This window comes from Myotis davidii, unplaced genomic scaffold (assembly GCF_000327345.1).
Source record: "Myotis davidii unplaced genomic scaffold, ASM32734v1 scaffold1187, whole genome shotgun sequence".
NCBI lineage: Eukaryota > Metazoa > Chordata > Mammalia > Chiroptera > Vespertilionidae > Myotis > Myotis davidii.
In genome coordinates, this window is record NW_006299714.1 from 938,602 (window position 1) to 951,808 (window position 13,207).

General features: G+C 36.7%; 1 protein-coding gene across 3 annotated transcripts in view; it reads left to right on the forward strand.

The window, feature by feature from the left end:
* The window catches only part of CISD1 (CDGSH iron sulfur domain 1), a 20,532-nt gene extending 9,124 nt beyond the window's left edge, over window positions 1–11,408 (forward strand). For all 3 annotated transcript variants that reach the window (XM_015571817.1, XM_006775803.2, XM_006775804.2), the window contains one exon: window positions 11,007–11,408. In XM_015571817.1, coding sequence (XP_015427303.1) covers window positions 11,007–11,096 — 90 coding nt within the window. In that variant the 3' untranslated portion in view covers window positions 11,097–11,408. The remainder of the gene's footprint in view (window positions 1–11,006) is intronic.
* The last annotated feature ends 1,799 nt before the right edge of the window (window positions 11,409–13,207 follow it).

The window sequence follows — 13,207 nt, forward strand, 5'->3', positions numbered from 1 at the left end:
GTTTAAAATAACATGTATAACCACTATAAAATAAAATTGCATCATATTCTCCTTGAGTTCAGGTGAATATAACCATATTCTTAGCCAAAGAAGAGAAAGCTCTTTATTTAGTCGTAAAGATTTCCTCCTCAAGTGGATCTTAGCCTCTGCTATCCCATGAAAGGATTTATGCAGCCTAAACACAGAAACAGAAGGGGTAAAAAAAAGAAAGAAAGAAACAGAAGAAGTAAATGTTTTCTTGAGTTTTCAAACTCCTGGATTCTAGGAAAAGTTTTAGAAATTTCAAGAGAAAGTTTGGGGATATTTGCCTTGAAATTTTTTATCTGGTAAACATATTGACCTTGTATCCTAAACTTTCTTTAAGCTGCAGCTTCTATAGTTAAATGTCTAACATTGTATTTTTTAAAATCTTACTTTCTTTTGTGAGATTTGCATTTCATCAGGTTCTGTTTGGAAGTGTCATCTGTGATACCTGCAGCTTTTAGACAGTGATGACAGCTACTGATCTAAAGATGGCAAATTACTCTTCTAAGGTCACCTTGAAAAGCTTCATACACTGACTGACTTTCTGAAGGCACGTTACGTGAGGGACCTCTTCCTGTACTGGAGAGCCATTATCACAAATCAACATATCACATAGTAGGCACTGGAAAGCATATTCCACTAACTCCCTTCTCCCAAGAATATTGATGTTGCATAATCCAGTGATACAGTGCTTAGATTATGTCATAGTGTCTAAAAATGCCTAATGAACATATGGAATATGAACCAAAACTTAATAGTGCTATTGCAAGTTGTATCTTAAGAGTACTATTAATTTGGAATGTGGGATTGTTCAGAAGTACCAGTGGGGTTGCTAGGAAATAATCCTCAGTAATATTCTATAGACTAGATCTGGTTTGTTTTTAAAAATTATGCCTATAATAAGTTTCATTGCTTTTATTGCTCATCAAAATATAGAAAGTAATACCTATAGAAATGAGGGCGTTTCTAAATCAGAGTTGTAATAGTTCTTTAGTCAGTGATTTTAAATAGTTCATTTAATGTCTACTCTATATACACGCATGGCAAAAGTAGTAAAACAGCAGGTATCATAGATGTGTATAGTGGATACAGTACAAGGGCTTTAAATAAAAAGAAGAGTTATGGGCTAGAATTTTCTGGGAAGGTATAGTGATATATATATGGAAGTTAAATTGCCCAGAAATGTTGGTGGCATTTGAATAGACTAGCAAGTATTAGAAACTTTATCAAAATCTTCTGGAAAGAGCTCATATGAGCAAAGGTGAGATCAATGGAGAATCTAGTCTTGTCCTTGCACTGTCTGCCCCCAGAAATAAGTCCAAATTGAAGAGAGTCTTGAGTGTACCAATGTGAGGAGTTTGTGCCTCCAGACTTGTGGGAGCTCCTTGTCAGGGATTTCAGACATAAAGTTAAAAGACTTATACCAGGGTGCTGGCTATGGGACTGGAAAACAATGAACAGATAGATACATGAAACATTTGGAGGGAAGGATCAGCCAAATGCAACGATGATTTTTGTCAAAGATTGGGGGAGATCAGCTGACGCTCACTGAAGTATCTAAGCCTTTGAGTTTGTAGAGATGGTGCCATTAACAGAAATAAGGAATTCAGGGTGAACAGCTGGTTTCCTAGGACAGTAATAAGGAGTTTTATTTTAAAGAGTGAACTTATGGTGATGTTTGAGTGGAAATGTACAGCAGTCAATCTGAAAATGTGGGACTGAAGTTGAGACATCAGGGTTAGAGATAGAGATCAGCAAAATTGATGAGTCAGGCATAGGAATGCAACCAACCAATCCTAGATACAGATAAAAATCAAGGGCTTAGCCCTAACCCGTTTGGCTCAGTGGATAGAGCGTCGGCCTGTGGACTGCAGTGTCCCAGGTTCGATTCCAGTCAAGGGCATGTCTCTTGGTTGCGGGCACATCCCCAGTAGGGGGTGTGCAGGAGGCAACTGATTGATGTTTCTCATGGATATTTCTAACTCTCTATCCCTCTCCCTTCCTCTCTGTAAAAAATCAATAATATATATATTTTTTAAAAAATCAAGGGCTTAGTATGAACTCTTAGGGGATTTTCTGCATTTTGGGAAGAGGAATAAGAGCCAACAAAGGAGGTTAAATGGGCCAGAGTTGAGAAGAAAACTAAGAATATTACAGCTTGACAGTGGAAAGGGGGAAACTTTCAAAGATTTGGTTGTTGGCATGTGTGAAAAGTTAACCAGGTGAATAGACTTAGTCAATTGACCTTTTGGTGTCATTTCAACAGAATAATTAGAAGCTGTGTCCAAGTGATTTAAAGTATGAATTTTTAATTTAAAAAAATGCTATTAGTCAAATCTTCAGTAAATGTGAATGAATGAAAGAAAAAGAAATGAGATGACAGCTTTAGTGGACTCTAAAGCTTAGCTTTGAGGTCAAGTAAAGTGTGTTTACCTTGGTTGGGTTTTCCCAGAAGGTAAAGCGTCAATAAAGCAAATATATTCTTTCATGGACTAAGATCTCAAGTATTTCAGGAAGAATCACAAATAGACGGAGGTGGTGATTTGAATGTTTATTAGACTTTATAGTTCAACATAACGTTCCAGGATTATTCTTGCATCATACAATTGAGAATTTTCAGATGGATAAACAAGGGATTACCATTTCCCATAGCTGGACTTTAAGGAATGCCAGATCAATCATTTTATTTTCAGCTTTCTCAGTCTTTTTTGTGTGTTTACCTTTTATGCCATTAATGATCCTCTTTGCATCTAGGATTTATCACTTTGGAATTTTCTCTGAATCTTTGATACTTTTTATTCCCAAAGTGAATATTACTTTGAATATTACTCAAGTTAATGGATGGTCTTCTTCAGGCATCTTTGGAAGCTCCCCGCATTCTTGAGGTTCCTAAGGTTATCATAACACACAGGTGCCAAGTCACACATTTACATGTCAATGCACAGACTTGTAATTAATACCTTTGATTAGATAGATGTTACATTCAGTAATTTTTTACATTCATTAATTTTTTTACTTATACAACCCAATTATTTTATCATAAAACGTAAATGCCTTTTTTACCTATTTCCAAAAAAGTTATATGTAATATAAACTTGAATATAATCCTAATTTATTCTTAAAGTACAATCGCTGGTTTGTTGTATGTATGTAACGAGTGGTTTTCCCAGAGCTAATGAATCAGATCTGTTAATAACATGTAGAAATTCATTTTTTAAAAAATATATTTTATTGATTTTTTACAGAGAGGAAGGGAGAAGGATAGAGAGTTAGAAACATTGATGAGAGAGAAACATCAATCAGCTGCCTCTTGCACACCCCCAATCAAGGTACATGCCCTTGACTGGAATCAAATCTGGGACCCTTGACTCCTAAGACCAATGCTCTATCCACTGAGCCAAACCGATTAGGGCTAGAAATTCATTTTTTAACACACTTCATTCTCCCTCTTCCCCCCAGAATTGGTGTGCCCTCTGCTGTTTCAGAAACTGGCCTGAATAATATTTCATAATATTTCACCAAAGGGCTCTCCATATGTACATTGAGAAGGAAAGGAGCCAATAGAGAGGAAATGATTAAAGTGACTACAGGGGAAGATGCTATTTCAGACAGTGGTGTCTTGAAAGAGAGTGGAAGGAAATGAGACTAAGCCTAGATGTAAAACTCAGCCTTAAAAAGGAAGATAGTCTTACTTTCGAAACAAGATGAGGGAACCTTGATGCAAGAGAGAAGAGTATGCAACATAGTCTCACTAGATTCCCACTCCACCCCACCCCCACTCACCTCAGGTAGGTTAGTTACATCATTTGCTGAGTCGTATTGTTGTAGGCTGAGAGAAACATGTTTTAGTGCTCACTGATTCCAAGTCAAAGGATGGGAGAAAATGAAGCATTAATTTAGAGAGTTGTAGCTAAATATTTAAGAAAATAGGTAAATTTAGGATTTAGTTCAATTCATAAGTGAAAAATGAAACTTCAAAGACAATTAATTGAATTGGAGACCAATATTAACAACTGTGTATTACAGAGTCTGCTGAAACAAATTTTCCCCCTAAAATCACCCTCATTTTTATTAATGAGCCAAATTAAGACCAATTTATTTACTACATTAAGTTTAGTTTCCATTTGCCCTGGTTATTTGCATAAACACAATAAGAATAGCAATTGATTATATAGGCTTTTAAAAACTTGCTTTGCTGGAATCTCATGATTGAGCTTTAGCTCTTTTTAAAAAAAAAAAAATTATTATTATTATTGATTTCTGGGAGGAAGAGGGAAAGATAGAATCCTAAATGATGATAGAGAATCATTGATGGGCAGCCTTCTATATGCTATACACCCCTACTAGGGATTGAGCCCACAACCCAGGCATGTGCCCTGACTGGGAATCGAACCCTGGCCACCTGATTCATGGGTCAGAGCTCAACCACTGAGCCATACTTGCAGGGCTATATGCTCTTTAAAATCTGCTTCGCTGGAATTTCATGATTGAGCTTTAATTAGTCTCCCAGGGCAAAGAAGCTGAGCCACCTAGTTGCCATCAGGTTTTCCTGCAATACCTATAAACTTGGGTAAATTCCTCAAATTGAGGTCCCCAATGATCTCCTTGAGGTTCCAGTTGTTGGGCTAGTGACCTGTAGCCCTGCTTTTCATGTTCCCAAAGCCTTGATCCTTTAAGAGGCTGGGGAGAGAGAGCAGCCCAGCCACCCCTCTCAAAGGGAAGGGTGAGTCCCTGTTAAGTCATTCCTGAGGCTCTTACAGAAGTTGGTACCAAAGATTCCTGGTGACCTATGTCTTGGCCAGCCAGACGAGACAGCACCTCGGGCCCTGCCAGCCTTTTCTAGGAATATTAGAGAGTGCCGGGTGTCCCAAGCAGATGAGCTAGGCTCTCATTATCCAGAAAATGGTCCTGTTCAGAACCTCAGAAAGCAATTCCAATTGAACAGTCAAAGTTAAAAAGGAGCCATCCTTTTTTTTCCCTGTCCGTAGTTATCTTGACCCTTATCTATAGCCTAGAGCAGCGGTTCTCATCCTGTGGGTCGCGACCCCTTTGGGGGTCGAACGACCCTTTCACAGGGGTCGCCTAAGCCCATCAGAAAACACATATATAATTACTTATTGTTTTTGTGATTAACCACTATGCTTTAATTATGTTCAATTTGTAACAATGAAAATACATCCTGCATATCAGATATGTACATGACGATTCATAACAGTAGCAAAATTACAGTTATGAAGTAGCAATGAAAATAATTTTATGGTTGGAGGTCACCATAACATGAGGAACTGTATTAAAGGGTCGCAGCATTAGGAAGGTTGAGAACCATGGCCTAGGGTCTCTCAACCCTTAACCCTAGCTCCACCTCCAGGATTTCAAAAACCTCAAAGTCAGCCTGAACTTAACTCCAGATACAAAAGAAGAAAGAGAAAATGTCCTTCAAGCCAACTGAAATTGAAATGAAATGCAAGGACCATTTTGGACCTATGTAGGACCATTTTCTTTTATTTACAGCTTCAGGGTTTGAGTTGGGGTTTTTGGTGAGTTGGTGGGCTTATTTTTGTTTTTGGAGGTGTGTGTGTTATAGAAAGTCTCAGTCTATTAATGGTTTGGAAGTGGGTTGCACTGAGTCCATTTTTTCATAGAAAGAATATTTAACAAACAGAATAGGGTATTTTCTGAATGTTGGTTAATCCCCATAAGGACAGTGTTGTAAAATCTTAATCTGTGTTTATATGTTTTCCTATTACATCTACTATCTTATGTTTACCAAAAGATGTACATAAAAATGGTGTAAAATGTCATATTCTTTCAGGAAGTTTCAAAGATCTCACTGCTTTTGTTTACTTTCTCAACCAAAGGAAACCTGTTTCTGAGTGATTTATGGTAATGAGCCAGAATGGCCCCGGGCAACTTCCTTGGGAATATAATCCAAACTGTCCTTAAAAATACAAAGTTTGGAGAAGGAAGATAAAATTTTCTTCAGTTGCAGATAGAAGAGATAATTCAAAGAGGAGATGTATTTATTTCCATTTTGAATCACCCTAAAAACAGAAACATCATAACTTGAGATATGAGGCCCTTAAAAATAAACATATTTTAGGTTTTTTATGAAGACCGTGGTAATGTTAGCTTTCCAAGTGTTTTTTCTTTTTCTTATAGATATTTCTTTCAATCTCTTCTCCATACTTTCTCCAACCCTGTTTTAAAGATATCTGAGATGAATGGATTTTTAATTGGTTTAACAAGCATACTAGGATATTTTCTGGACATACAGGAAAATCATCCAATTTAATTCACAAGCTTTTCTCCAGGATATATTAATGAACAAAGACTAGTATCTTAGAACAAACTTTAGAATCAACTATGACCTAACCTTTTTTTCATCAAATATTGTATCTTTTTTAGTTTTAAGTATTGATACTATATGAACTGAATTAAATATACCATTTGTGTTTTTATAACTTCAGCTCTTTGCTTGACAAGTTTAACAAATTTCAACATTTTAAATGAAAGAGGCTTAATACAATTTTCATGTTTTCATTACATTAATATTTAATGCAAAAACTATACCTGCTCTGACTGGTTGGCTCAGTGGATAGAGAGCCTGCAGACTGAAGGGTCCCGGGTTCAATTCCAGTCAAGGGCACATGCCCAGGTTGTGGGCTTGATCCCCAGTAGGGGGCATGCAGGAGGCAGAGGTTCAATGATTTTTATCATTGATGTTTCTACCTTTCTCTCCCTCTCCTTTCCTCTCTGAAACCAATAAAAACATATATTTTTTTAAAACTATTCCTAGATTATGTTTGAAAGCACTTACCTATCATTTATTTTCTTTCTCTTGGATAAAAAAGTTAAAAATAAAATAAGACACTTTATGAAAAACATTGTTATGTAATTTACTTTTTGAATTTTAATGCCTAGTAATTACCATTCATTCATTTATACTATAATAAGGATCATGAAGTAATTTCAATAAATATATTCTATTGAAATGTACAGAGCAGCCCTAAGAAATTGCTAATCTTATTTTGAAATAGCTCATTTTGACTTTGGTTGAAAAGAAAATGTTTAGTTGTTCATAACTTAAAATAAGAAATCCCTAATGCATAAATATGATGGGAATACTTAAACTGCACATAAAGTTTGGGAGATGATTCTGACCTAAATCAATAATTCCTGGGATTAAGTGTTAATAGAAAGTAGTATTAAAATATATCAGTGCCTGTGAACAAAATGGTTTTTAATACCTAGTTTACATTTTAAAGTCATAAAAGCATTTTTTATACACTTTAAAAGCATGAAAGTTTATTAACAAATAGACAGGTCCTACTACTCACTAATTTTTAAACAAATATTTATTTTTTAGTTGTTTACTTTTAAGAACATGTGAAACATGTAAATTTCAGTTTTTAGGCAGAAACAGATTATTGTAAAAAATATATTCTCTCTCTTTTTTTAAAATCCTTACCTGAGAACATGCTTAGAGTGAGAAACGGAGAGAGAAAAACATGGGTTAGTTGCCTTCCATAGGAACCCCAACCAGGGATCAAACCGCAACCCAGGCACATACATGCCCTGACCAAAATCAAACCGACAGCCTTTCAGTGCACAGACCAACACTCAACCAACTGAACCATTCCAGCCAGACTATAGTCTCATCCTGATGTATGGCTTTCTTAACCTTTATAAGATTTTCTTTATTCTCTATAGATTTCTCTCCTGTTCTTGATTCTATATATGGAGAAAAATAATTTGAGAAAATGAATTAAGTTTCTAGTATTCTTAACAGTGACATTAAAAAAGAAATAAAAGTGAAGCATGCTACATCAGTAAGTTATTTGAGGCTTTTTTACTTAATGATATTTGTTTCCAGAAATATCTATATTTATAAAAGGCTAATATGCTAAGTGTCCCTCCCTCCATCCTACTGGTCCCTATTACATGCACTGACCACCAGGGGGCAGACACTCAATGCAGGAGCTGCTGAGCTGCAGTGACTTGACAGCAGCAGTTCTTGGGTGATGCACTCCAAAACCAGAGGAGGGGTCCCTGTGGGACCGCGCAATTCCACCTTTGGCTGTGGGTTATGTTGTTGCTGGGGCACTGTTGGCCCCGAATCTGGTTTACTGCACACCTGCATTTGCATTCCACACCCTGTATGACAGCAACTTTGCAGAGTGCCCTCTTGTACTCTGGGGCCCCTCGGGGGATGTGGAGAGACAGTTTCGGCCTGATCCCCGCAGGCCAGGCCGAGGGACCCCACCTGCCGAAGGGACCCCGCTCACTCCGCAGATGGCTTTCGAGCCGTGGGGCCACCCCATGTGCAGCTGGCTGGGGAGGAACTGTGGCAGGTTGGCTCCAGGGCGTGTCCAGCCCATCTGGCCCAGTCCTGCCCTGCTGGCCACCTTCTAATTAATTTCCTTTCAATGTGCACAAATCTGAATCTGTGGACCGGGTCAGTAGTGTTTTATAATCTGTGTGCATGAAACTTTACAGTGACATGTTTTATGTGAGCTATTTATAAAAATGGAGTCTTTTACAATGTAAACTTCCATTCTCACTGTAAAGTCATGTGTTTGTCAAACATATGCCACTTTGAAATGCTGTTCTTCGCTGTAGAATACATTTCAGTTTGATTTTTTTTATGGCCTCTTTCCTCATCTGTGCCAAAAACCTGAAAGCTCGGGTTCATGTTTTTGCTGCAAGGACTTGTTTTTAATATGAATAAGCTGTGTACCATATCTTATTGACCTAAAAAGAGAAATAATGCAAGCTTCATATGCATTACATTTATATTGCCCCAAGATGGAACTTATACCTGGATATAGAAGGTATTCTGAAAACCTTGAGTTTTTCTGTAATTTTTAACTAATTTACTGCCTCTCAGAATTATATACAGATAGTAAAATTAAAATTGAATTTCATTAACATCAAATATTTTAATTTTTTGAGTAGACACTGCTAACATCAGAGTTTAAGATTGTATATCATCATTGTCTAGTTGCAGGTATCTGAAATTATGTTCCCCATCCCAGTGAGTAATCAGGCGATTTTACTCGTAAGGCCAGACTCACTCTTGTTACTATACTCTTCTAAACAGGCTCCTTCCATGCAATAGTGTACCTTATACTAAACATGAAACTCTAGATTAAATGGAACAGGTGCTAGCTATCATTGTGTGACATGAAGTAGAAGTGAAGCTATAAATATAGAAAGAGAGAAACAGAATAATCTAGTGATAATTGAGCCTTCTGAGTGTAAAATCCTGAGGAGACAGCTAAAACACTGTTGAATCCTTATGTTTATTATTTAACAGTAGGACGGATATATTTGCAAAAACCAATGATACACATACACACAGAGAGAGAGGTCATGTATAAAAATATACCTAATTATAATAACCAATGACCATATAAGATAAATAATCTTGTCAGAAATACATGAGACTTGAGAATGAAAACTGCAAGAGAAATAAAATAGGATTTGGCAAAAACAAAATTCTCATGGTTATGAGGAAGAATAAATGGGTAGAATTTAAATAAAATTAGGTAAAGGATAAATAGGAAAGGTTTAATAAAGAATAATAATATGGCTCGATCAGCATGGCTCAGTGTTTGAGTATTGACCTATGAACCAGAAGGTCATGGTTCAATTCCTGGTCAGGGGGCATGCAGGAGGCAGCCAATCAATGATTCTTTCTCATCATACATGTTTCTAGCTCCCCTTTCCTCTCTGAAATCAGCATGGTATTTTTTTTAAAGTAATAATATAGAGGAAAACTAGCCCAATTTTAAGCTTATTTTAATCAGTTATTTTCCTAGTGAAATAGGTTGATGACTATAATAATGTCAAACCTATATCTAGGCACTGTATATTTTATTTTGATAAAATTATGAAGAAAGGTATAACATTTTAGGATGCAACCTCTAAAAATATTGAAGCAACAAGATCTAGAACAGCATTTTGCAAAGTGTACTGTACTCTATAGAACGTTGTGATCGTGGATAAGTTAAAAATGTCCATAATCTAGTCATTTTGGAAGAGTTTGGGGTAAAATAGAGCTTTTTTTATAGCAGGACCTTTGTAAAATAATAGTGTATATTGTGAATCAAAATAGCTTTGTATGTGGGTCGTTTGTATGTTTTTTAAACACAGAATAAAACCATATTAGAATGTATTGCACACTAACTTATTTGGAGCATACTCTGGGAAACACTTAAACAATTATTTGTCCTTTCCCTCCCACTAGACACCAAAAGATCAGCTATATCTAAAATGTGAAATCATGAGCCCGGCCAGCTTGGCTCAGTGGTTGAGCATTGACCAATGAACCAGGAGGTCATGGTTCAATTCCTGACCAAGGCATATGCCCAGGTTGAAAGCTCAATCCCCAGTAGAGCATGAAGGAGGCAGCCAATTGATGATTCTGTCTCATCATTGATGTTTCTATCGCTCTCTCCCTCTTCCTTCCTTTGTGAAATCAGTAAAAATCTACTTAAAAATGAAAAATGTGAAATCATGAAACGGAATGTGAATCTACCATGTTTCTAGAAAAAAGTCTCCATGAAAGATGTTCAAAAGAGAGAAATGTATGAAAGGAAATGTATGATGTTAAATAGGCCTATTTGTATGAAAATGGGAAAATTAAGGGCATGAAAAACTAAGCAAAATAAAATGGTTTAGGGGGAAAAATTGTATTAAGTTGATCAACAGAGGGATCATATACAAATTGATCTTAAATAAGTGAACTTAGGCTCTTAAATAAATAAGCAATGGATATAGCCAGTTCACTAAAAAGGAATTATAACTAGCATATAAACATGGAAGGGTTTTCAAAATCCATACTCAAATATCACAAATAGGAATGCTACTTTATATTCAGTTATCATGATATATATGTGACTTGAACGTCACCCCCACTCTGCCAAACATAATATTGACTTTGTGATTAGACATTTTACATTCTCTTTTTCTCTTCCCAGTTCCCGTTCTGCGATGGAGCTCACACAAAACACAACGAAGAGACTGGAGATAACGTGGGACCTCTGATCATTAAGAGAAAAGAAACCTAGATCGACAGTTTCCATGCTGCAAACCAAGTCATCCTGATTGTTTAATTAGAATGACTGCCACTTTAGTCTAATTCACCTTCTCTGGGTTCTAGATGTGGTATATTACAAACCGCAGCTTTCATATTCATATCATTTGCCTTACTTGTTGAACCATCGTGGTGCACGTTTGTTTAAACAAAGGAAAAAGTGAAACTGACCTCATGGCCTGTGGGTTATTTTGGTTTTGTAAGGATCCGTTTCTTTGCATTTAATATAATCACATTAGAATGTAGTTGTATGTTCAAGTTAACATTAAATTATTCTCAAAATCGTTTATGTGCAGATTTACTTAAAATTTTCAAGAAAAATTATCACCTTTTATTAGTTAACTTAGAAAGTAAATTGGGTGTGGTTAAGCTACATTAGTCTCTTAAGACTTAATGCAATCTAGGAATAACCTGTTAGGACCTTGGTTTTCTTCTTGACAGTGATAGTGACACTGAGAAAATATGGCTACTGTGTTTTCCCAGTTTTTAATCAAAATGAACTTTGAATGTTATTCTGCTTATTTAGAAATGGGCCAGGTCAATAATAAAAGGGTGGTAACTTCTTTGTACTCATCTTCATGGATATTTAATTGATCCATTAAGGTAACCAATAGGGGCTATTTTAAAATATATATATTTTATTGGTATTTTTACAGAGAGGAAGGGAGAAGGATAGAGAGTTAGAAACATCGATGAGGGAGAAACATCAATCAGCTGCCTCCTGCACACCCCCCACTTGGGATATGCCTGCAACCAAGGTACATGCCCTTGACCGGAATCGAACCCAAGACCCTTCAGTCCACAGACTGACTATCTACTGAGCCAAACTGGTTAGGACCAATAGTGGCTATTTAGATCACAGAGAGAATAGACATAAGTTGTCATGAAGAATGCCTTAAATGTTCCAGAATTCTAGCCCAAGCAGTGACGAGCACTTGATACAGGGACATTTAATTGGAGCATATAATATCAAATCTCTCGAACAGAAAGCCACACATCCATGACAAATAGTAATCATGGGGCCAGATCAAAGGTGTGCAAACATTTTTATTTCCCATGTTGATAATTAGGCATAAGACTGGTTCTAGTAAAACTATTTTGGGGAGAAAAATAAGAATTACATTCTCTTTTAAATTGTATGATCTTTTTCTTAAAAGCCAAAATTTGAAGACATATTTTTGTCGCACTTTTTTAAAAGTGCATGTTGCCAAAACCGGTTTGGCTCAGTGGACAGAGCGTCGGCCTGTGGACTGAAGGGTCCCGGGTTTGATTCCGGTCAGGGGCATGTACCCGGGTTGCAGGCACATCCCCAGTGGGAGATGTGCAGGAGGCGGCTGGTCGATGTTTCTCTCTCATCGATTTTTCTAACTCTCTATCCTTCTCCCTTCCTCTCTGTAAAAAATCAATAAAATATATATTTTTTTAAAAAGTGCATGTTTATTGCTGAAAGTACTACAGATGTCCCCTCTTTTTCCCCATTGACTCTAGCTTGCCCCCGTCCCCCATCCCAGGCCCTCACCACACTATTGTCTGTGTCCATGGGCCATGCATATATGCATTTAAGTTTTTTGGTTAATCTCTTCCCACACACCACCCACCTTACCTCTGAGATTCCATAGTCTGTTCCATGCTTCCATGTCTCTGGTATTTTGTTCATCAGTTTATTTTGTTCTTTAGATTCCACATATGAGTGAGATTATGTGATACTTACCTTTCTCTGTCTGGCTCATTTCACTTAGCATAATATTCTCCAGGTCCCTCCATGCTGTCTGAAAGGGTAAGAGATTCTTCTTTTTTACAGCTGCATAGCATTCCATGGTGTAAATGTACCCTTTCTCCACATTCTCGCCAGCACTTGTCATGTGTTAATTTGTTGATGGTAGCCACTCTGTATGTCATACTTTTCAAAGACAGTCCAGGGCATTACATTCATTACTTACTCAGAAAAAAAGAAAATGTGAAAAGTAATTAGGAGCAATAAAAGAAGAAAGGCATAGTTAACATATTTTAAAGAGAATTCTGGGTTTTATGGGTTAGAAGGGAAAAAATGACAAGATGTATATGTAATGTAGACGAATGTGAAAT